Source organism: Carcharodon carcharias, chromosome 10 (assembly GCF_017639515.1).
Source record: "Carcharodon carcharias isolate sCarCar2 chromosome 10, sCarCar2.pri, whole genome shotgun sequence".
Taxonomy (NCBI): Eukaryota; Metazoa; Chordata; class Chondrichthyes; order Lamniformes; family Lamnidae; genus Carcharodon; species Carcharodon carcharias.
In genome coordinates, this window is record NC_054476.1 from 51,249,677 (window position 1) to 51,274,952 (window position 25,276).

The window sequence follows — 25,276 nt, forward strand, 5'->3', positions numbered from 1 at the left end:
CCTTGACCCTGACTCCAACACCTGGGATGATGACCGTGAGGACAACGTGCTCGAAGACCCGTCAGGTGATCACCCACACCCACCACCAGCGCAGCAGCAACACACCTCGGTAGGACCACCATGTACAGCAGGTTCGGGTTCACTATCTGGTGAGCACAGCACACAATCTGCTCCACAGCAGGCGGAGACAGGGACACCTGAGGTCACTGACACTCGGAAGATCGCTGGAGGGAAGGGGTTAGCTGAGTCTGAGTCAGATGATGAGCCGCTGGGCTCAGTCCTCAATCAGTGTTGGAGCTGCAGCACAATCACGGGAACAGCTGCGTTTCTCAGATTGCATAACACGATGGAGGAGTCGATTGCCTTCACTCCAAGGTGATCATGCAGTCATGCAAACGCACCAAAGTCAACACTGGCAGGATGGCGACCATCATGAAGACCTTGGTCCAGGGCATCTGTCCTGCACTGCTGAGCGGGCTGAACTTCATCGCTGATGACACAGTTGGCCTCCAACAGTGACAGCACGAGAGGCATACAGGGCAGCTCGATCTCACTCCAGCACCCTCTTCTTCTCAAGCCAGGGGTGCCTTCATAGTCACTGGACACATCGATCATGCCTGCACTTTGACGGGGCTGAACATTGCTACCAGAATGTCCTTGACTGGCGGCATAGATTCCGTCATTTTCTGTGTGCTCTCAGCACCTTTAAAGATGTGGCTGCCCCCCGACCCCCAGACATTCACACAAGCTCTGTGAGGATCTATGGGGTATCCCCACTGCATATCATCATCCTCCTGGAATATAAGGGCTATGTGCACCTGCTGCATCTCCATGACAAGAGCCTTATCACAGTGGGTATGTGCGCTGCCATCAGCTAGGCTGAAGTGAAATGTTCACAGATGCAATGTGAGGATCTATGGTGTTACCTCACTGCATGTCATCATCATCCTCCACAAATCTAGCAGCTAAGAAGGCCTCCCAAGCATGCCTGCCTTGTCTGGACAATGCGATCGCCTCATTGCCGTAATCCTCGTCAATGAGGGCCTCATCACACTCATCCCTATCGACACTGCCCTCATCGGAGGAAACGCACCACTTCTCCATCTCCTCCTCAGCAAGCTCCTTCTCCCATTGTAGTGCCAGGTTATGTAGCGTGCAGCAAGCAACAACGATGCATGACACCCTCTGTGGATTATATTGCAGGCTCCAACAGAGTGGTCCAGGTACTGGAACCACATTTTCAACATCCCAATGGTTTGCTTCACCAAAGCACGAGTCATAGTATGAGCTCATTGTGCCTTCTCTCTTCTGCATTCTAAGGCTGCTACACAGGCATCATCAGCCACATCCTCTGCAGGTAGCCCTTATCCCCAAGGAGCCAACCCTGCAGCCTCTGTGGATGCTGGAAGACAACAGGATCTGAGACCTACTGAGGCTGTAGCGGTCGTGGGCACTTCCGGGGAATCATGCGCAGGCCTGCAGGGTACATTTGCTGTGGTTGCAGACCAGCTGAACATTCAGTGAGTGGAAGCCCTTGCTTATCGCCATGGAGATCTAAGTGCCATGTCAGTGCAGTCAATGATGTCCTGCACCTGTGGAAAACCAGAGATCTGTGCAAATTCCAGCGCTATTGCTTCCTGGCTTGCCTGATTCCAGCTGAAATGCACAAAGTTGTGCGCCTTCGCGAATATGGCATCCATAACCTCCTGGATACATTTGAGCCGGGGCTTGCAAGATCTGCAGGAGGTCACCTGTGGAGTACTGGAAGGAGCCATTGGTGTAAAAATTGAGCACTGCAGTCACTTTCACAGCCACTGGCTATGGTGCTCTCCAAATCTCCATGGCGTCAAATCCTGCTGCAAGTGGCAAACGTGACCAACCAGCTCCCTGGACATGCACAGTCTTTAGCGACACTGGTTCTCGGTAATCTGCAGGAATGACAAGTGCCATCTGTAGACCCTGGGTCTAGCTAGGTGCTGACCCACACAGCTCACAGTGGTTCTTCAGCAGCATGTGTAGGAGCCCCTGCTGCCCCTTATTCTTGAGGGTGCTACTCCTCCCTTTGCCCAGCCAGGTACCTCTGTCGTTCTCTTCTCCTTCATCTCCACTCCCTGTAAGCCATGAGGCATACGGCTAGGTCACCAGGCTCCATGCTCCTGATGCTTGGCTGCCTGAAACCCCACCCACCTCCACCCCACTCCACCCGACTGATTGGCGACAGCTTCAGCCAATGGACTGCATACTGTGCTCTCAGCTCAGGCATTCCCCTAACCTGCACTGCAAGGCCGCACTTTTAGCTTGAACCATGGGGAAAACTGGTGCAAATTTGAATGAAGAAATTGCAAGGGGCTATAAGCACCTCCACCAGTGACTGCTCCATGCCAGTTTTTGCAAGGAGATTGTACAACTTGTCCGGTCATCCAATTGTTCTGCAATCCACTAAAATGCTCATTAGGTTGCAGTCTGCGCCAGAGGGGTGAAATGTTCATGAACATTTGGTGGCATTTTCATGCCTGTGTTGCTTGAGTGGGCAGATAAGCTAGAGGCCCAAATCCGAGCATGTCAATGTAGCTGCGCCTGAACTGTTTCAGCTGCGGAAGAAAGCTCAACTTATACAAGGTTTCCTTAATGCGTGGCAGCTTCCCTCCACCCCCGCCTCATGTGCTTGTGCTCTACCATCAGACTGTGCTGCCTTTCCCCCATCAACCCGCACCACCCCCCCCCCCAAAAAAACAACCAGAGGGCAGCCCTTACCCCGGTACTGCACTGTCAGCTAGCCAGAAAAAAGCAACTTGACTGTGCCCTTGCCTGAATGTGTGGCATCTCCTCCTTGAAGTTGAACAGGCGACACTCACGAACGCTACACAAAGTTAGTGTGCACTCACCTCTGAGTTCCCCTCGAAGTTCAGCTTGCCAGGTGCATGCCTTTTAAATGTTATTGTGCATCACATCATTCTGAAGTCACGCCGACGTGAGATGTAAATTCGACGTGGGGGCGATGATTCTGGAGAGCAGGCATGATGATGAGGTGCAGGTGCATTGAAATTATGTTCCCAATGTTGAATGGCGGAAAAGGCAGCCCGCCACTTACAGGCAGAGCGGACAATGGCTAACTGGTTTCATGGTGATGTGAACCTGATTTTTGGCCTTCCCAGCATTTTGCTCCCCCCGCCCACCATGATGCCCGCGCCAATGGGGATGGATGATTCAGCCCTATGCTTATTTTAGAAGAGTCGTAGTGGGCTATATTAGAAACAAAACAATGGGCGGCCTTTCTGAGCTTCTTGGTGGAGTTGGGATGTTTACAGCTATCTCAATAAGGGACTTAAGTTATTCATATTGTTTCTCAGAAGAAAGGGAATGTTTGGGAAATGGGGATCATTATTTTAAATCACTATCTGGAATATCCCAGGCATGCCACATTATGTGAGATGGATTGCAGAGCTTTTGGTTTATCTGTGAGTTCTCACAGAAACAGTTAGTTGATGTCTCAGTGCAGAACAGTTTAGAACAGACAGCGAAAGGATCTGGCAAGGGGCTATAAAACACCTGGAACCAGTAGCAGAGGACTATCAGAAACCAGGGGTGTTTCTAATTTGAAGTCACTAAGCAAGAATGCAGTAAGTCCATGTTTGAGTTAGGGAGTCCACAATTGTGAGGTGTTGAAGCAGAGTTGGAGGATTGCCTGGCTGGATGCTAGTGGAAGAACCCAAAGAAATCTCACACCTCGGAGGATAGTGAGATCACTAAGGAGAATCAAAGTGAATTCCTGAGAGCTGTGGCATACCTTGATTTGTTCTAAGGAGAAGTGAAGTGAAGGAACTCTCAAGATCTTGTAAAGTATGGGGGAACTCTTGGGTGGAAATAAAAGTAGAGCAGGGAGTGTTTGTTGCAATTTTCAGGTTTAAACTATGTGTTTACAAAATGTGATGTTTAGTTAGTAGTACTTGTTTTTTTTACTCTTGTTCAGTAGAAGTTTTTGTTTAAAACATGAAATCTTGTGATGTAATTCTTTAAGTTTATAACTTAGAATTTGAATTACTTTTTAAAATTACTGGTCTCCGTCAAGATTGTAACACCAGACACAAATACTTTGGCTACAAAAGCAGGTCAGAGGTTAGGTGTTCAAGGCTTGGTAACTCATCTCTCCTGACTCCTCAGAGTCTTTCCACCACCTACAAGGGACAAGTAAGGAATCTGATGGAATACTCTCCACATAGCTGGATGAGGGCAGCTCTTAAGGTTACACACAAGAAGCCTAACACCATCGAGGGCAGAGCAGCCCACTTGACTGGCACCCCATCTAACACCTTTAGACATTCACTCCCTCTACCACCACTGCATTGTGGTTGCAGCATGTACCATCTACAAAATGCACTATAGCTACTCAACATGGCTCCTTTAACAACACCTTCCAAATCTGTGACTTTTGCCTGCTAGAAGAACAAGGGAAACAGGTGCAGTGGGAATACCATCAGCTGCATTTCCTCTCTAAATCACACATCTTCCTCACTTTGAAGTATATTGCCAATTCTTCATCATCACTGGGTCAAACGTCTGGAACTTACATAACTACATTGTGGTGTATCCATATCACATGGGCTGCAGGTGGAGGTTCACCAACACCTTCTAAAGGGCAATTGGGAATGGGAAATATACGTTTGCCTTGCCAGTAATGCCAGAATCCTGTTAAAGAATAATAAAAAAACTGGCAGAGATTGTTCTTGAACCATTTGAAACGTGGTTCCTGGAATGTGGGAGTTGCGAGTTATACAACTTGATGTGTTTTTTGTGCAAAGAGACATGTCATTCAGTTGTCTAAGAAACACATCTTATGAGGAGCATTTTGTATTGATAATAATCATCTGAACCTCAGAAAATTCATATGCTCTTCGACAAATAGTTAAATGCAAAAACAAACAATGTGTGACACCAAGTAAACTTTCCAGATATAATGATGCAGCTTTTGTGAAAAAGTGCCTTTTGGCCTTCAAGGAGATTGGCCAACTTAAACCTTTTTCTGAGCAGAAATGTTACCTTATATGGCTTTGGAGTTTAGTGCAGTGTTCACACGTTACGTTGGAAGAAGGATTTATTTGCAGTAAAGAAAACCAGGGAGTTGGGTGGCAAACTAGATAATTGGCATCAATACACACAGGTGCTGTTCTGTATTTATTATATATTAAAAAGTACTACTACTCCCCATGTCCCGCATTCTAAAAATATCCTGTAAAATTTTAATCATATTTGTGCGAATAATAATGGAGGTCAAACATGCAAAAAATGAAAAACGTAAAAGTGTTACCACGTTGCTGATTCCAATAAACAGTAGAGTATAATTCTGTTATTCAGAGTAAAGCAATAACCCTCAATAGTTATCACAGTAAATTAATTGCCCTTATGTTCTCTGTGAAACAACTGCTCTATACAATCTTAAATGATGAAAGAAAATCAAATATTTGAATGAAGTTACCTGAAAGAGCCATCCAAGTTGGATCTATGAATAAAACTCAGCTTTGCATCTGCCCAGTAAAGTTTCTGTTCCTCTATGTCAATTGTCAGTCCATTTGGCCAGTAAATATCAGAGTCCACAATAACAGAACGACTGCTGCCATCCATACCAGCTCGCTCAATTCTTGGTATTTCACCCCAGTCTGTCCAATACATGTACCTTAAAAATATACAGAACAACAGAAATAAGAACATGCTAACAGTCATGAACTTTGTTTTCCAGTTTTAAATATTCTCAATTTATGTGCAATGCAGAAGGTGCAAAAAGCATGACAAAGAAACTGCAATATTTTAAAGGAATTGTAGAATCGCAGTCATCAAAAATAATTCTTATTCATCAATTAACCTTCTTTGTCCAAGCTTCATTTAACAAGATATCTCACAAAAATGTTGAAAGGCTATGGCTATCCTGCTTACATACCAGACAAAGAAATACATGTTCCACTGTCTGCATGGTTAGTTTTTCTGAACAGGTGTGTTTAGTCCTGTGAATGCAGACAAGTGTTTAAACTTCACTGTCAAAACAATAATGGGTTTGGAATGAAATTTATAATGGAGCAACCAATGTTTCTTTTTCAGGAATAGTTCACAAAAAAGGAGATTGCCAGCTGGGGATGTGAGATGTCTTTCACATCTGGAAACACCATATGTGGCCTCCGTCTTTTCAGAAATGAAACTGAAGTCAAAATTCTCTTCTTGAATAAACTGTACTCTTTTCTCCTTACTGTTCATTGAGGAAGCCCAAAGTACGGTGTAGTATTAAGCCCTAAAGGAAGGTTGCAAGCTTGGTTGCGGTGCCATGTTGTATCAGCTGGGCCAGCTCTGCAGCAACTTAAACTCATTCTATAACTGTAACATTGCAAACATTCCAAGGTGATTCACAAGAAATAGATGCCAAACAGATAACCAGATACAAGGGAAAGTGGGCTGTGGGTTTAATTTTGGGTTAGTCTAGAAGTGACCAAATGGACAAATTCAGGGAGGTTTACAAAGGTGGAGACAGATATAGAATGTCAGAAGATTTTAGAAAGAAAATTCCAGAGAGGAGAGTGAATATAACTGAAGGTGTTACCCAAAGTTGAAAACACCCTGAACAGGGTCAGAGGACCAGAGGACATGGGCTTCTGTCAAAAATTATCCATAACTTGCCCCCCCCCACACTCCCTGCCATTGGCTGCTCACTCAGTTGAAACTTGACTGTGTGCAACCTCTCTGTGCATTTTGGCTTTGAGCTGACTTCAAATTCCATATCTCATCACTAAACTAGGCCACTTATTCCTGCCGCTCCAATTACACTTGCTTTCAATATTCCTTCATGGCCCACTGCTGCTGAAACTTCGCATCACACTTTTGTGACATCCAGGCTTAATGTCACCAACTAACTCCTTGCTATCCTCCAAAGTTGTACCATACATGAACTCCAACTCATCCAAAACGCATTTAATCCCATTTGCACATCATTCCAACTTGCAAACTTTCACTAGCTCCTAAATCACCAAATCATTAAATTAAAGCTACTTAGCCAAATTAAAATTTTAATTTTAATTCCATCATTGTACCTCACTTTACCCTTTAACTTTTTTCTGGCAAAGCTCAACAGGTTGTTTTCAGTCTTGCCATTATGGGGTTGGAGAATTTCACCCATGACTTGATAACTGACCAGCAATCTTGATGGTCCACTAATGGTCAGGAGTTCAGGATGCTGGCACAGAGGTAGAGATCAGTATTATCAGCTGAAATGTAAAAGCTAAGCAAAGACTATGGTTAATGGTGGCATTCGCAAATGTGTATATGAGGAATAGAGGGGTTAAGGATTCGTACTTTCCAGTATTCTAGAGACGGCTGCATGGAGATAGTACTGGTAAAGCTGACGTCACACTGAAGAGATAGTGGAAATAAACAGAATAAACAACTATCCAACACAAGCAAAGCTTAGGAGAGCGTGAAAGGATGAAGCACACGGGGTCCAATGAAATAAAAAGGGAAATAACAACCGTTGTTCCTATTCTTAATTGTCATCCAATGGGTCCTTTTGGAAAAAGAGATAGCCAGGGAACCAGCATGCCACAAGTGGAGCTCAATTTAGTTTCTACCCACCTCCAATTTCACTCCCAGCAAAAGCCTAAAAATCAAACACACAGACAGAGGGAAAGCGCAAGAGAGCGGGGAAGCGCAAGAGTGAAAAAGCGCGAGAGAGCGCGAGGAAGCACAAGAGAGCGCAAGGAAGCACAGGAGAGAGAGAGCGCGCGAGAGAGCGCACGAGGAAGCGCGCGAGAGAGAGAGCGCGCGAGGAAGCACAAGAGAGTGAGAGGAAGCACAAGAGAGAGAGCGCGAGGAAGCACAAGAGAGAGAGCGCGAGGAAGCACAAGAGAGAGAGCGCGAGGAAGCACAAGAGAGAGAGCGCGAGGAAGCACAAGAGAGAGCGCGAGGAAGCACAAGAGAGAGAGCGCGAGGAAGCACAAGAGAGAGAGCGCGAGGAAGCGCGCGAGAGAGAGCGCGCGAGAGAGAGCGCACGAGGAAGCGTGAGAGAGAGAGCGCACGAGGAAACGCGAGAGAGAGCGCGAGAGCGCGCACGAGGAATCGCGCAAGAGAGAGAGAGCGCGCAAGAGAGAGCGCGCGCAAGAGAGAGCGCGCGAGAGAGAGCGCGCGAGAGAGAGCGCGCGAGAGAGAGCGCGCGAGAGAGAGCGCGCGAGAGAGAGAGCGCGAGAGAGAGAGCGCGAGAGAGAGAGCGCGAGAGAGAGAGCGCGAGAGAGAGAGCGCGAGAGAGAGAGCGCGAGAGAGAGAGCGCGAGAGAGAGAGCGCGAGAGAGAGAGCGCGAGGAAGTGCGCGAGGAAGCACGCGCGAGAGCGAGCCCGTGAGGAAGCGCACGAGAGAGCGCGAGAGAGAGAGCGCGTGAGAGAGCATGCGAGAGAGAGCGCGCGGGGAAGCACGAGAGAGAGAGCACGAGAAAGAGCGCGAGGAAGCACGCGAGAGAGTGTGAGGAAGCGCGAGAGCACGAGAGTGCGAGGAAGCGCGCGAGAGAGCGCGCGAGGAAGCGCGCGAGGAAGCGCGCGAGAGAGATAGCGCGAGGAAGCGTGCGAGAGAGAGAGCGCGAGGAAGCGTGCGAGAGAGAGAGCGCGAGGAAGCGTGCGAGAGAGAGAGCGCGAGGAAGCACGCGAGAGAGCGCAAGAGAGAGCGCATGAGAGAGAGCGCAAGGAAGCGCGCGAGAGAGAGAGCACGAGGAAGCGTGCGAGAGAGAGAGCGCGAGGAAGCGTGCGAGAGAGAGAGCGCGAGGAAGCGCGCGAGAGAGAGCGCGAGGAAGCGCGCGAGAGAGAGCGTGAGAGAGTGCGCAAGGAAGCACGCGCGAGAGAGCGCGCGCGCCCGAGAGAGAGCACGAGAGAGCGCGAGAGAGGGAGAGAGCGCGCGAGAGGGAGAGAGCGCGCGAGAGGGAGAGAGCGCGCGAGAGGGAGAGAGCGCGCGAGAGGGAGAGAGCGCGCGAGAGGGAGAGAGCGCGCGAGAGGGAGAGAGCGCGCGCGAGAGACAGAGAGAGCGCGCGCGAGAGACAGAGAGAGAGCGCGCGAGAGAGAGAGAGAGAGCGCGTGAAAGAGGGAGAGAGCGCGCGAGAGGGAGAGAGCGCGCGAGAGGGAGAGAGCGCGCGAGAGGGAGAGAGCGCGCGAGAGGGAGAGAGCGCGCGAGAGGGAGAGAGCGCGCGAGAGGGAGAGAGCGCGCGAGAGGGAGAGAGCGCGCGAGAGGGAGAGAGCGCGCGAGAGGGAGAGAGCGCGCGAGAGGGAGAGAGCGCGCGAGAGGGAGAGAGCGCGCGAGAGGGAGAGAGAGAGCGCGCGAGAGGGAGAGAGAGAGCGCGCGAGAGGGAGAGAGAGAGCGCGCGAGAGAGAGAGAGAGCGCGCGAGAGAGAGAGCGCGAGGTAGCACAAGAGAGAAAGTGATAAAGAAATAGAGAAAGGATGCAAGAGAGAAAAAAGACAGACAGAGAGAGACACACGCAAAAAGAGAGATAGAGACAGACTGGCACATGTACAGAGAACAAGAATAAACATGCAATGCTTTGCCGTTGAAGCCTGCATGGCTGAATTGCTTGACACTGCGTATGTTGGTCAAGCTTCCCGAGAACTGCTAGAGCTTGTGGAATTGTACAGGGTCTATTTTCAAGAGGTTAGATATAAAAAATTGAAAGTAAACCAAATGAATACAAGTTTTGCTGGTGGTTCAAAATTCTTAAATGCTGTCATTCTATATTAACAGTCACTGGCTGAACGAGTAAGCAGGGGTTTCTCAAGCCACCTCTATACAATTTTGATAACCGAGCAATTGGGGCTACATGACAAATGTTTGGGTTACTTGTTTTCTAACTTTCTGCCTCTCCTACTGGGAAAATACCTTTCTTCAAATTGGTGCCTCCACACCCGTCTCCTCAATAGTAGCTTGCCCAAGGTCAGAGCTTATGGGAAAATTTCCAATAAATCATGTTCCAATACACCATGTCATGGCATGCTAAAAATCTGACTGCTCTTTTTGATTTACTATATGGACAATCTTGTTTTTTTTAGGAAAACTATATGAGTATTGTCACTATCAAACAGTTGAGCATTGTAGCACAGTAACATTATAGTTGACGATTAATGAACATGGGAATGCTTCAAGATTTGACTATTGGTGCCGCACACAATCCACCCAAAAGTATGAGCCCTTCTTTATACTTCTTAATCTATTCATCCATTCTGCTCTGCCTAAAGGTAGGTCCTTAGCTCACTGTCTGCTGATCCTTCATCTAGAGCCATTTTCTTGGCAGTTTCTGTCAATGGTGCTTTGCCATTGCCTTCTACTCACAGGGACAGGATGAGGAGGCAGGTCCCAAGTCTACCTCAGCCAGAACAGGAATCAAACCCACACCTTTGGTATTATTCTGAACCACATGCTAGCCAACTGAGCTAACCAGCCCCCTTTTTAAAATCTATTTCACATGGAAAAATAGTAATTCTATCTCGATCTTTGTACAAGTGAGCAATGAAGCCAGCCTTGGCATTCATTAGGATGGAAAAGGATAAGATAAAAAATAGTATACCAAAATCTGAAGGGAACAGTCATATATACACATGACAAAATTTCCAAGCTATTGCTCATTTTTTGAAAATAGATGTGCAAGGCTGCAAAATGGATGGGAATGTGTCAAAGATATTCATGGTTGTCATTAGCTATAGATAAAGGTCTCTATCAATCCCATCAAAACATCCAGAGGGACAATAGCATAGTGGTAGTGTTCTGGACTAATAACCCAGAGGCCTGGACAAATGCTCTAGAGATCTGAGCTCAAATCCCACAATGGGAAAACATAAATTCAATTAATTAATAAATCTGAAATGAAATGTTAGTCAGATTGATAACGATCATGAAACAATGATCATGAAACTACTGGATTGTCTTGGCAGCTGTAAGGGCAATTAGGGGTATAGCCAGCAAAACTCACATCTCAAGAATGATGAATTAAAAAATGGTGAATGTGTATTCAGCCATTGCTGCACACCTCTTAATAGCCAGATCAATATTAGATTGAAATCTGTGCTCTCAGCCAAAGCATGGTGAAAGAATTAGTTATGAAGACTACTGCAACATTATCTCAGGTGAGATGTTAAACCGAGGTTCTGTCTGTCCTCTCAGGTAGATGAAAAGATCCCATAGCACTATTTAACAATCTTCTTTCAACCAACACAACCCAAACTCAACATCATTGAAACAGATTATCTGATGATTTATCTCATTACTATTTGTGAGACCTCGCTGTCCATAAATTGACTGTCATATTTCCCTACATTACAAAAGTGAGTTTACTTCAAAAGTACTTCATTCGCTGTGACAGACTTTGGGAAGTACTGTGGTCATGAAAAATGTTATATAAAAGCAAGTTCCTTCTTACATCAATTTGTGCTTTTAACATAAAAAACGTCCCCAAAAAAATTACTAATTTTTACCATTTACTTTCCACTCCATCTTTAAACAACTATAACATTCCCGAAGGGTCCACTAATACCAGTTTGTAGCAAATAACTGGCTTCCTGATGCCCCAGTTTCTCCATTATCTACAAGGCACTAGTCAGGAGTACGATGGAATATTACGCACTTGCCTGGATGAGTACAGCGTCCACAACACTCAAGACGCTCAACACAATCCAGAACACAGCAGCCTGCTTGTTTGGTACTGAATTCCCCACCTTAAATCTTCACTCCTGCCAGCAAAAGTGCACAATAGTTGCAGTGTGTACCATCTATACTCGCCATGGATTCTTCAACAGCAGATTCCAAACTAATGACCCCTACCACCCAGAAGAACAAGGGCAGCAGGCTCATGGGAATACCACCACATACAAGTTCTCTTCAAGTTGCACATCGCCCGAGTTGGAAATGTTCCTTCACTTCACTGAATCAAAATCTTGGAACTCCCTTCCTAACAGCACTGTGGGTGCATCTACACCACATGGACTGCAGCTGTTCAAGAAGATGTACCATCATCTTAAGGGCAATTATGGATGGGAAATAAATATGGCCTTTCCAGCAGCACTCATGCCTCATGAGCAAATTAAACAAAAAAAACACAATTCTGCAAACATGCTCCAAGAAGATTTTCCCTCTAACTTCCACTGGGATCAGTGCTGGGGCCTCAATTATTTACTATATTAATGATGACTTAGACGAGGGAAGTGAATGTACTATCACCAAATTTGCAGATGATATAAAAATAGGTGGGAAGGCAAGTGGTGAAGATGACACAAGGAATCTAGAGGGATTATAGACAAGTTAAGCATGTGGGCAAAAAAGTGGCATGTGGAATATAACGTGGGAAAATGTGAGGTTATGCACTTTGGCAGGGATAATAAAGGAGCTGAATGTTATTTAAGTGGAGAAAGACTGCAGAAGGCTGCAGCACAGAGGGATTTGGGAGTCCTTGTGCATGAATCCCAAAAAGCTAACATACAAGTTCAACAGGTAATAGGGAAGGCAAATGGAATGTTGGCCTTTATTTCAAAGGGAACGGAGTATAAAAATAGGGACGTCTTGCTAAAGCTGTACAAGGCACGAGTTAGACCACACCTAGAATACTGTGAACAGTTTTGGCTCCCTTATCTAAAGATAGATATACAGGCAGTCCAGAGAAGGTTCACTAGGTTAATTCCAGGTATGGAGAGATTTTCTTATGAGGAGAGGTTGAGTAGGTTGGGCCTGTACTCATTGGAGTTTAGAAGAATGAGGGGCGACCTTATTGAACCATATAAGGTTCTTAGGGGACTCGACAGGATAGATGCTGAGAGGTTGTTGCTCCTTGTGGGAGAGTCTAGGACCAGCGGGCATAATCTCAGAGTAAGGGGTCACCCATTTAAAATAAAGATGAGGGGGAATTTCTTCTCTCAGAGGGTAGTGAATCTGTGGAATTCTTTACCATAGAGGGTTATAGAGGTTGGATTGTTAAGTATATTCAAGGCTGAGATAGACAGCTTTTTAATCAAGTAAGGGAATCAAGGGTTATGGGGAAAAAGCAGGGAAGTGGAGTTGAGGATTATCAGATCAGCCATGATCTCATTGAATGGAGGAGCAGACTTGATGGGTCAAATGGCCTACTTCTGCTCCTACATCTTATGGTCTTATTTTGTGTCAAGGAAAGGCCTCACTTCTGTTCTGTGCCTCTTTCTGATAAGCAGAATACAAAATTGTAGGGAATTTTAGGAAAAAATACTGGCTGCAATATCTTGGGAAGAAAGGTGGACAAGTAAGGGAGGCTCCATTCTTTTAAAAGTCAATTTTCCCTTGCCCAACTTGGTAACAATTTCTGCCAATGGCCTTCCTTTGACTTAATGAACACTTTTTCTATTACAGCCAGCATGTAGATGCCTTTTAGTTATTGATGCACTGCATTATATTAACAGAATTAACGACATAAGAAGAAAACTGACAGAGAGAAAACTTATGATTTTTCCTCAGTGTTTGAAATTAAACTCAATCACTGAGCACACCTGGACATCATTATTCAGCCACTGATTTGGTTTTTTATTCAGTTTGAGATACAAAATCCAGACTAAGAAATGATGCCACTGGAAACTACTTTAAAAATGTTCAGCATATTCATCTGAAATGTTTTGCTGTTTTAATGGGGACATTAACCCATTTTAGGTAAATAGTGCTAAACTGGTAACACATTCAAAAGCTAGTATCCCACAGGGTAATTTCCAGCTCCCACTACCTGAAAACTATCTCTGAAGTATAACTGTATAAGATTGTTTTGTGGTTGGGCCAGTAGAGACTAGACAAGAGCAAACGGTTAACAAAAACAAAGCTAAAACAGAATGAAATGGAAAAGCAGAGAATAAAGGGAGAGAATGAAGAGAATGAAAAAAAAAAGAGAAGGAAAATAAAGTGAGAAAAAGCAAGAGCACAAAAAGCAGTGAGGAACAGCAAAAAATAGATGAAAAGGGTAAACAGCAAATAGCAAGGAAAATAACTGCAGGTGTAACGGTGGAAACAAAAGCATTGAGAAGGCAACTAAATGAAAATGAAGTCTAACAATAGCTGTTACAATACAACCATTTTCCAAATTCTTTTGCAGCATGCCAGAGACAAATTTAACTTTCTTTGCTGTAATGTACACTTGCGTGTGATGCAGGAAGCCTGATCAAAATATCAGACATTCAAACAGACAGTTAATAAAATGACCACATTTTCTCTAAGAAGTCTAAACACAGTGATAGTGATGAACAGTGTTGCCAAATTGCTCCTAGCCACTCTCACATCTTTCCATCCATAACTATTATTAAACTGAAAATATAATATGGGGGGAGCAAAAGATACAGAGATGTTGCTATTTCAGTCACGATAACATACCTATTGTAATTTAACTTAATTTGGTACATTTTAAATCTGCTTTAAACTAAGTATGAAGTAAGATTTTAATGACCAATTTCCGCTTGAAACCGAATTCAGTTTCTCTACAAAGGCAAATGCAGCAGCACTAGCTATTCATCGAATCCTTTTGAACTAGATTTCTTGTACAAACATGCACTGGATGCATTTCATTTTGAAGTTAAACCAGCCCTTTCTATCATATTAACATGAATTAGCTTCTATCTCAGATGTGTGCAGCATGGGTAGGTAGCAAACCATTTTATATTAATGAACCTCTTCGAGCCCTAAATCCTTCCACTGCTACCAATCACAGTCCAGAACATTACTTCAGGTTTTTCTTTATTGTACTGTACTTGGAAGTCAGCTGTTTTCAGAAAAAATTGGAAAATGTTCTTGTTTCCTGTTAAGCTAAACATGGACATTATCGTGAAAGGATACAAAACGTCATTTGCCCATCTAAAGTTCCCATTTTGCAGAATAAATAGCTAAAACAGTCTAATATTAATATAAAAACAAAAACTGCGGATGCTGGAAATCCAAAACAAAAACAGAATTACTTGGAAAAACTCAGCAGGTCTGGCAGCATCGGTGGAGAAGAAAAAAGTTGAAGTTTCGAGTCCTCATGACCCTTCAACAGAACTTCTGTTGAAGGGTCATGAGGACTCGAAACATCAACTTTTTTCTTCTCCGCCGATGCTGCCAGACCTGCTGAGTTTTTCCAGGTAATTCTGTTTTTGTTTCTAATATTAATTAATTTGCTTAGGCCCACAAAGGGTCACAACACAGACAGAGGAGAGAGGAAGAAAGAGACAGGATAAAAATTTGAATGATAGTTTCCAAGAGATGTTACTTATATGTCTCATTACTTGTAACACAGTTTGTCAATCATGTTGCAAAGCCAGCTGGAATCTATTTTTATCATGAACCATTGGGTATTGCATCTAAACTCAATCATTTTTATAAGCTTTTGGTAACTTTAATATCTAAAAATGTTTTAAAACAAAGAACATGAGAAAGCTACGCATTATTCCTTGAAACATAATTCCAGAGATCTGCAACCTAGATTTCCTCTCCATTTTCTTTATGGTGAGGAAATCTAGGTTGTAGATCTCTGGCATTATGTTTCAAGGAATAATGTGCAAGAGATTTTGTCACATCTCTTACGGCAAAACTAAAACACTGACTTGTGATCATGGCTTACACAAAAGGTCTTCGTCGAGAAGGTCATGCAATGTGGAGCTTGGTGCAACAAAGAGACCGCCTTCACATTAATGTATGTGAATCATTTTCGAATTCTTCATCACACTGCTAAAGGAAAATCTAGAAATGACTGGAAGAGAGCAATATTAAATGGTATAGAGTGTGAGCAGGAAAGAGAAATTAGATTTTCTGGATCATGTAGAAAAACACCAGTGCATACTTGCTGAATAAATGTTCTGTAATATTCTATAATCCCATGAAAAAAAGTTTTCTAAAATTGTTTTAAATAGGATATCTGCAACAACTTCATTGAATGCAACTCCAGAAATGCCACTTCTAAAAATACTTTTTTTATTTAAATAATACAATAATTGATTTAATTTAATGTTTTCCACCTTTAATTTATAAAACAAGCAAATCTAAAAGTGAACAAGAAATTAATTTGTATCCTTTGCCAGGCTGAGTATGTTGCACACTGAACTTAAAAGTGATAATCTTCCTCTTGCAGGCTCCATTCAGGGGGCGCAAGAGGAAGACTAAGGTTTAAAAATGGAGCTTTTAATACGTTTTCTAAGGCCATGATTATGACATAACTTTAGTGATTTTAGCAGATATGATTTCTATCCTGTATCGCCTCCGAGACAAACTGCCTTAAGGTTTGGGTAGTTGTTTTGCATTTGGGACTTTCCAATATTTAGCCACATGTATAGTGCCTTAGCCAACTCATAATTATAAGTATGACTATCCTTCAACCTGCGTGACAAAAAACATACACTGGAGAAATTTTTAAGAAAGGAGAAAAAAGAACTCATTTGCATAGCATCTTGCATGACTGCAACAAGTCTCAAAACACTTCACAGCCAATAAAGTACTTTTGAAGTATAGCCAGTATTGCAGTGTAGGAAAATGCAGCTGCCAATTTGTGTACAATGAGGTTCCTTATGGAACCCTATGGATCTTTGCCATACATAGTATCATATTGTAGTTTTTCTAAAGAAGTAGATTGAATTTTTTTGGTTAAGTTAAGGGAAATCAGTGCTGAGGGTGGAACATTTTTCTATTTTTTACACCCAGAGGCAATTTCAACTATTATTAAATCAGATGTAGAGATAGTTCACCCTTCTGCTCCTATCCTCCTCCTCCTTAGGCAGTCCCTTGGATTTGAGGATGACTTGCTTCCTCACCAGTTCAATGGGTTCACAGAATCACAGAATTACAGTGCAGAAGCAGCCTATTGAGTCTGCACCGACATGTAAGAAACACCTGACCTATCTACCTAATCCCATTTACCAGCATTTGGCTCATAGCCTTGAATGTTATGATGTGTCAAGTGCTCATCCAGTTACTTTTTAAAGGATGTGAGGCAACCCGCCTCCACCACCCTCCCAGGCAGTGCATTCTAGACCGTCACCACCCTCTGGGTAAAAAAGTTTTTCCTCACATTCCCCCTAAACCTCCTGCCCCTCACCTTGAACTTATGCCCCCTTGTGACTGACCCTTCAACTAAGGGGAACAGCTGCTCCCTATCCACCTTGTCCATGCCCCTCAATCTTGTACACCTCGATTAGGTCGCCCCTCAAATCTTCTCTGCTCCAACAAAAACAACCCAAGTCTATCCAACCTCTCTTCATAACTTAAATGTTTCATCCTAGGCAACATCCTGGTGAATCTCCTCTGCACCCCCTCCAGTGCAATCACATCCTTCCTATAATGTGGCTACCAGAGATGGCTGATGTCCAATGCTCGATCTGCAGAGTCTAGGACTGGTGGTGCTTGACGAGTCAAGTAGATGAGTTGTTTGGAGGTTTGTGCTCACTCTGACGCCTCAACTTCATCACTGCGTGTTCTTGACAAAATTTCTTGATGTGTTTAGTGTGTTCCTTAACGAACCATCTCCATTTTGGTTGGTTACAGGCCAGGGACTCCCATGAGTCACCGGAGATGTCTGACCTCTTCAGGGATACTTTGAGGATTTTGCTAAAGTGTTTCTGCTGTCCTCATGGGAATCTCCTACCATGACTAAATTCCAAGTAGAGCAGTTGCTGCAGGAGTCTTGTAGCAGGCATATGAATGACATGTCCTGACCAATGGAGCTAGTTATCTGTGACTATCACCAAGATGCTGGGCACATTGGTTTGGCAGAGGACACTGCTGTTGAACAAACTTTCTTGCAATTGGATTTAGGGTATCTTGTGAAGGAATTGCTGCTGGCACTTCTCCAGGGCTTTGAGGTACTTGTCGTAGGTTGCGCAAGTTTCTGAAGGCATATAGTAGTGCAGGAATCACTGCTGTCCGGTAAACAGGCTCAGGTTTGAGATCTTAGCCCTCAAATACTTTATTCCTCAGTTGGCTGAAAGCTGAACTGACACATTTTAGGCAATGATGAATTTTGTTGTCTATGCCTGCCTTCGCTGAGAGGAGGTTCGCAATATATGAAAAATGGTCCATATTTCCAGGATCTTGCCATTGATCTTAATCAATGTACTGTGGGAGCTGGTTGGAAGAGGACCTTAGGTTTTCTGGATGTTTAGTGTAAGGTCCATTTTCTCATGTGCTTTGGAAAAGGAGTCAACAATGACCTAGAGCTCAGTTTCTGAGTGAGCACGCACACAAGCACCATCTGTACACTGGAGCTCAATGACTGAAGATGGAGCAATTTTGGTTTTGGATTGATTACCAACTATTATTAAAGCAGATATAGAAATAGTCCACCCTTTTACTCCTATCCTAATAACCAGCTGTCAGCTGGATTTATTGTGTAATTGTAATACTGGTAACCATTCTACTTTGTGCTGAAACCTACGGAATTGTTTTTTAAAATCAGGACAAGCCCTAACCCTAGCATTGCTGCAAAGCAGCCTTAATATAGAACTCTGTGCAGAATCAGTTCTTATGGTAGCAATTGCCTCAAATTCAATCCTATAATCTCCAACAGCAACCATTCTTGGATCTCCAAATAGGATTGACAATCTGTCTCAGACGATCAATGACTTTTATTCCATAAAGCTTTGCTCCTTCAGAGCTAGATTGTGGATAGCCAATGCAATTTGAGGCTTACAGACCCAAGAGCAGATTTATATCACATCAATCCAGCCTAGATTTGAACATAGGTCCATGCATAAAGGGATTTTATTAAAATAAAATCATGCAGAGATTTTATCTTTTCATACAGTGAGCTGTATACTGTGCCTTCCCATGCCTTCAGGAGCATTCAGAAAAATTAATAAGCTGCCACAATTGCTCTCAAAAGTGTCCGATTTCATCAGTATTACAGAACAGATATTAAATGCATACATTTTTTCCAGTTTGTTGATAGAACTCGTCTGCATATAGGGTTCGAAGGCACAGATCATTAAACATCAATATTATTTAAAAGGAGTGCTTATTTTAAAGGAGTTTTTTTTAAATTACAGTATGCACACTTGTGATCTATAAACAGTTATGGCTAAGTATGACCTACAGAGTTATCTCCATTAATAGTTTATCTGAATTAAATTCTAGCAAAGCTAGAATTAACAAGCCAATTTGAGTCTCAAGAAAATGACCACTGGCCCTTGTTTTACAAATGCTAGCAATACTGTCCACGGCTGAAACAAGTAAGTACTTCCTTGTAGCACAATGGAAATTTTAAAAAAACTTTCACAATGAAGCAGAATGTTAAAAAGAAAAGCATAACTGTAAACCAGAAAGTCCACCAACAAAATCCTTAGAGCTAAATAAAATAGAAATATACAAATCTAGCAATAAGACAAATGAAAATCCAGGAGGGTACCTTCGTTACACTGGGGTGCTGTAACATTTTTACCAACCTTAATTCACAGCCAAAACTCCAAATTCAAGCGAGGGCTGATTTCAACCAACTGGAGGCACCCAAAAGAGTAACTTTCGTATTATTAGGTACTGACGATAAGAAAATATAGTATCTTAGTACGACTATTGATAATTGAGGTGGGGTGAGTGGGGTAGAATGCTTTAACATTGTACCAATATACTTGTTTTATAAAATCATAAGAACCATGACCTATTGTTTACACATCCATACAAGACTATTGGTTACACTTCAAAACTATGTGACCAGAATGCGGAAATTGGGTATGATCTAGTTCCCACATGTACTAAAGTCAAATAATGTCTTTAGTGGTAGGTCTTAGTGCTTTAGATTTGCACTAGGTGCTGAGTAGCTCCAGTTTTGGTGTGAGGCCATGTTTCAAAAGGTTTCCACACAATCTTCTGAACCTTCCAGAAATTTTTCAAGTTTAGTACAGTGAAATTGCAATGAGGCAAACTCAGACGACATGAAATTCCGTTATGTCGAAGTCATCAACCATTCCTGCCGGCAAATCCCACAGAACTGTGATAAGCCAAAATTCCACATGGGTAATTCCATGTTAGCTGAACTTGTCTAAACTTGTCGTATGATTGCATTAACCAGAGTGGAGTTAAACTACACACAAAAGTGAAAATCATGGAGCTCTGAGCAAACCATCATTTGACATCGAGATCTCCCTGTAAAAAGACATGCAAAGTCTGTGAGAGAGTTAAAAGTGCTGTTGATTGGAGATCGCCCACCTGTTTCCTTAGCCAATGCCACAAAGGCCATAGGGATGCTCCGGGTTTCGCATTGCAGCACAAAAACGCCAAAATGTTTGACTATATTGATGGGTGTTTCAACATGTCCAAAGACAGCATGTTAAGCAGAGCAAGATGATGGAGTTTCTTCAGAGCTAACTCCCAAAATTTTTCAATGCAAAGCTGCAGCTCTTTACAAGGTCAGGCCATTATAAAGTGCAAACAAACTGATTCCTGGGAAGAACAGGTTATCTCATGAGGAAAATTTGAACAAATTAGTCCTGTATCCATAGGAATTTAGAAGAATGAGAGGTGATCTTACTGAAACATATAAGATCCTGAGCGGATTTGATAGGGTGGATACCAGGAAGATGTTTCTTTTGGTAATGGAGACCACAACCAGGAGACACATTTGAAGAATAAGAGGTCTCCTTTTTAAGATGAAGGTGAGGAGGATTTTTTCTCTCGGAGAGTCTATGGAATTCTCTTCCCCAGAAAGCAGTGGAGGCTGGGTCATTGAATTTATTCAAGGCTGAGTTATATAGATTTTTGATCGACAAAAGAGTTAAGAGTTATGGGAAGCACACAGAAAAGTGAAGTTGAGACTAGATCAGAACAGATCTGCCATGATCTCATCGAATGATGCAGTAGGCTTGAAGGAACGAATGGCCTATTCCTGCACCTAAATCCTATGTTCCTATGCCAGTGTTTATATTCCACATGAGCTTCCTCCCACTCCAATGACCTCACGCCAACCTACCCCCATATCCATTTATTCCCTTCTTCCTCATGTACGCATCAAGTCTTCCATCAAATGTGTCAAGGCTGTCTGATTCCATGTGGCAGCAAATTCCACACTGGCACCACTCTATGAATAAATTCCTTCAAAACTTCTTTTTTGATCTTTCCACAGTAATTTTTATGCTTTTTTTTCTGGACTCACCAACAAATGTAAATAGCTTCTGCACATTTATCTATCATAATTTTAAGTACCTCCAGCAAGTCTCCTTTTCATGTTCTTTTCTTCACCACCCACCCCAGCACCCACTATTTGTTATTTATAACTGTCATGTAAAAACTTGATTTTTTTCAAGACTTTTCAGCTCCACTCCTCAAACTTCAATTTATAGAATGCTTGCAGCACAGAAGGAGGCAATTCATCATGCTACATCCATGCCAGTTCTCTGCAAGAGCAACTCCATCACCTCCCCAAATTTTCTCATAGTCCAACTAAGTATTTCTTTTCAGGTGCTTATCCAATTCCCTTTTGAAAGCCACAGTTGAATCTGTTTCCACTATGCTCTCAGGCAGTGCATTATATAAGTTGCACTGCCAGCATGCCTGAAAATTAGTGGGAACAGTGCCCTTTCCAGACATTTGAGGGTATTAATATGGAACAAAATGGCAAAATGTTATATACAGGCAGGAATTAAGGAAATTGTTAGGTTTAGTTCAATACAGCAGCTAACCCTCAGCTGAAAGGCTTAAAGAATTTGAACTGATTGTAGAGAAAAGAAACTGCTGTCAACATTTTGGAATTCAAAGCAAAGAGCTGCCTCAAGTTCATCCCCTCTAAAAGGTTTTCTCCGTAACATAGTAGTGTGTTCAACTTTCTTACTGTCCTTGTCATCTAAAGTTGCAGATTAGCCAGCGTGTAGTGTTACTTTTAGTGTTAAGGGTTAGTGCTCAAGCTCTACTTTTTTTTTAAAGATACAAAAAAAATCAAATTACCTTAACAGCTTTTTAAAAATGGATTGCATGAATATTTTAATATGTATTATTTTTTACTCAATGCGTAGGGGTGCAGGGTGCAATTTAAAACATGAGTGCTAACATGGCCTGTGAAAGGTCAGCCTTGCTGCCAATTAGAAAAGCCAAATTCTGCAAGTTGTTGGAACTGCAGCCTCCAAACTGATGAATCTCTTTAGGTGAGATTGATAGCTCAGTAATCCCCATGAACTTCAGATTGAGGCTACTTAAATAGGAACAAAACTCTTCACAGAAAGCTTGTTACAGGTTTTCAGAACATATGAAATGCTATTGTACAATTAAATCCCTACGTTATAATAGCAACTATACTTCAAAAGTACTTCATTGGCTGTAAAGCACATTGGCACATGCTGAGATTGTGAACAGCAATTTATAAATTCAAATTGTTATTTTTGTTTTATCACACAAAAAAATCTTAGTTCCTGTAGTACAGCATCACCTTAACCGGAAATGCAAAAGAGCAGTTGAATAGATTTTCCAAAAAATGTTTGTCGATTTGAATGGTAGATGTTGCTAACTGCCCATTTTCATTTGTAGTTTTTTTGAACATCATAATTCTCAGTTTCCATTCCTGTTTTATTGTATTTTTATGAATACGAACTTTCTAGTCAGTCAGACACCATTACAGCATATACTCTTCAAGTGAGACACACCCAAGTTGTGATGGACAAACAAGGGCTAGGAACAATGTTTCTATATATTATTCTTAAAAATTGTCTTGTAGCATTGCTCAACGTATACCAATGAAGACTCTGAAGTTTGACATCTTAAAAAGGGCAACATTTACAGAAAGTGTGCACCAGAAAGCAGGCAATGTAAATATTCCAAGATCTCTTGCGCTGCTGTAAGAAAACCAATACACTAACATAACAATTTATCTCAAGCAACAGAACTTCACCTCAGAATTGAAGATATCTTGGCTGGACAGTAGCCTAGGTTACCAGATACCATCAAGTTGATTTACATCATCAGACTGATTTACAACATTTGCGGTCAAAAATTCATTTAAAATAATCCAGAAGATAATCACAACACTAGGCAGATAAAATAATCTAGTACAGCCATAGTAAGAGACTGCCTTAATATCAGTAGGGCTATCTCCCGTTACAACAGCCTTCACGTTATCTTGGTGCAGATGCTATTCTCTAAAAGCTACCTGAGGAGATTTAAAATTCAATTGGATAACATTCAAAGAATCTGAAGAATCTGGAGGTCAGCTCTTGCTCTCCTTTAGGATCAACAGATACAAAGCCTCCTGTTATAATGCAGAGTTCAATCTTTGCTAAAGAGGCTCAAAGTCTGTTTATATTGCTTTGCCATCATCTCTTAGATTGTGCTTTAGCAGTGACATCTCATTATGAATTAGCACATTTGAAAAAAAATTGCATGACACACCAAGAGTCCATTCCATGTTATCATCAGCAGCTTTAATAAACCAAGCATGTTCCCAAGTAGCATAGGAATGGGCCAAACACTATCCACTTGGTCTAGCATATCACCCATGAGAAGCAAACTAGAATCAAATCTTCATACCCAAAATGCACCTAAATTTGTGACATTTAAATTGCTTGTTAAAAGCCTATTAAGATCTATTGTTGGAGGCTACCTAGAAATTCCAAGTAGACTCCAACTGCCCAGCGGCATCGGGGAACAGTATAGCTGCCTGGAGGCAGTCTCCAGAGGCAGACAAGGGAAGGTGGAAACAACACTCCAGACTTAGAGACCCTCCCGGAATGCCTGTCTTCAGATGCAGTTGCAGGTTGCCCTGTGGAGGAGCTCCCCCTCCACAATGCCACTAAGGCCATTTTTAAATTCACATTTAATTCAAAATAGCAACACCCTCTCTCTTAATTACCTGGAAGGTGTAGCTTGCTGCCGCTTTTAAGCTGCAGGGTCTCCTATTGGCCCTCAGCTTCCAGAGTCTGCCTAAAGTCAGCAGGAAAATCAAGGAAAATCACAGCTGTTCCCCTGTGTGGGCTTCTGACCTCCATTTGACCATGATGGTGGGGTTCCAAAACTCGCAGGGAAAATCATACCAAAAGCGTGAATGACTGAGGCAAGTTGGTACTTGAGTCAAACATTATTTCATCTGCAATGTTATACATATTTTTATCAATATTGATACATATTAAACTGAACCATTTATTTAGTATTTACATCTGAATTCTTCCAGCCAGATTCATGCTCAAATACTTACATTTCGAATAAAAATAAGAGGATTTTTCTCTCCCAATGGGAGTAAGAATGGAGGCAGGAGCTAAAAATAGCAACACTGACCAGTGTGCCAGTTTCCTTTCACAGTTCCTGCCAGTGGAAATTTTCCTCAGGATGGGGGAAGGCAGGTCTTTGAAACCCACACTATTTGGGAATGAGGCCAAATAATGTTGTGCATGAGCTCATTGTCATTCATTGAGGGCCAGTTTCAGATTTTAGTGGGGGCATGCTGGATCAGGGCACAGCAGGTACATGGAGGTGGCAAGACATCAGGACACCAGTCATGGCCGCACCATGCTACTGTATTAGGTGGGCCCATTAAAGGAAGCACAGCTGAGGGCACACTCACTCATTGGCGCACAGATGCCTTTGGTTGTGTAGAAGTTGCAAGGAGAGTGGTCTGTATGTCTTTGGGCAGTGCAGGGGGTCCTGACCATCCTGGCATTGAAGGATCATAACAGGAAGGGGTTAGGGTGTCCAGCTGTGTGCAAAGAAGGCAGCATCTGGCTTGGGCTGATACATCATGGCAAGTAACAACCGTGTGTGCAGGGGGTGGTTTGTACCACTAACCAGAAACTGAACTGAACCAGCCATCTCAATATCATGGCTATAACAGCAGGTCAGAGGCTGGGAAGTCTGAAGCAAGTAACTGACCCCTTGACTCCCAAAGCCTGTCCACCATCTACAAGGCTCAAGTCAGGAGTGTGATGGAATAATCTCCATTCACCTGGATAAGTGCAATACACAAGAAGCACGACACTATCCAGGACAAAGCAGCCCGCTTGACTGGCACCCCAGCCACTATCTTAAACATTCACTCTCTCCAACACTGGTGCACAGTGGCAGCAGTATGTGCCACCTACAAAATGCACCGTAGCAACTCAGCAAGGTTCCTTCGACAGCACCTTCAAAACCCTCAACCTCTGCTAACTGGAAGGACAAAGGTAGCAGATGCATGGGAACACCACCATCTGCAAGTTCCCCTCCAAGCCACACACCATCCTGGCTTGGAACCATATCGCTGTTCCTTCACAGTCACTGGTTCAAAGTCCTGGAATTCCCTTCCTAACAGCACTGTGGGTGTACCTGCACAAGGTGGACTGCAGCAGTTCAAGAAGGCGACTCATCAC

At 43.1% G+C, this 25,276-nt stretch overlaps 1 protein-coding gene across 1 annotated transcript in view; it reads right to left on the bottom strand.

The window, feature by feature from the left end:
* lrp5 (low density lipoprotein receptor-related protein 5) overlaps nt 1-25,276 on the bottom strand; it is a 233,240-nt gene that overhangs the window by 154,117 nt on the left and 53,847 nt on the right. The window contains exon 3 of the mRNA XM_041197277.1: nt 5,474-5,671. Coding sequence (XP_041053211.1) covers nt 5,474-5,671 — 198 coding nt within the window. The remainder of the gene's footprint in view (nt 1-5,473; nt 5,672-25,276) is intronic.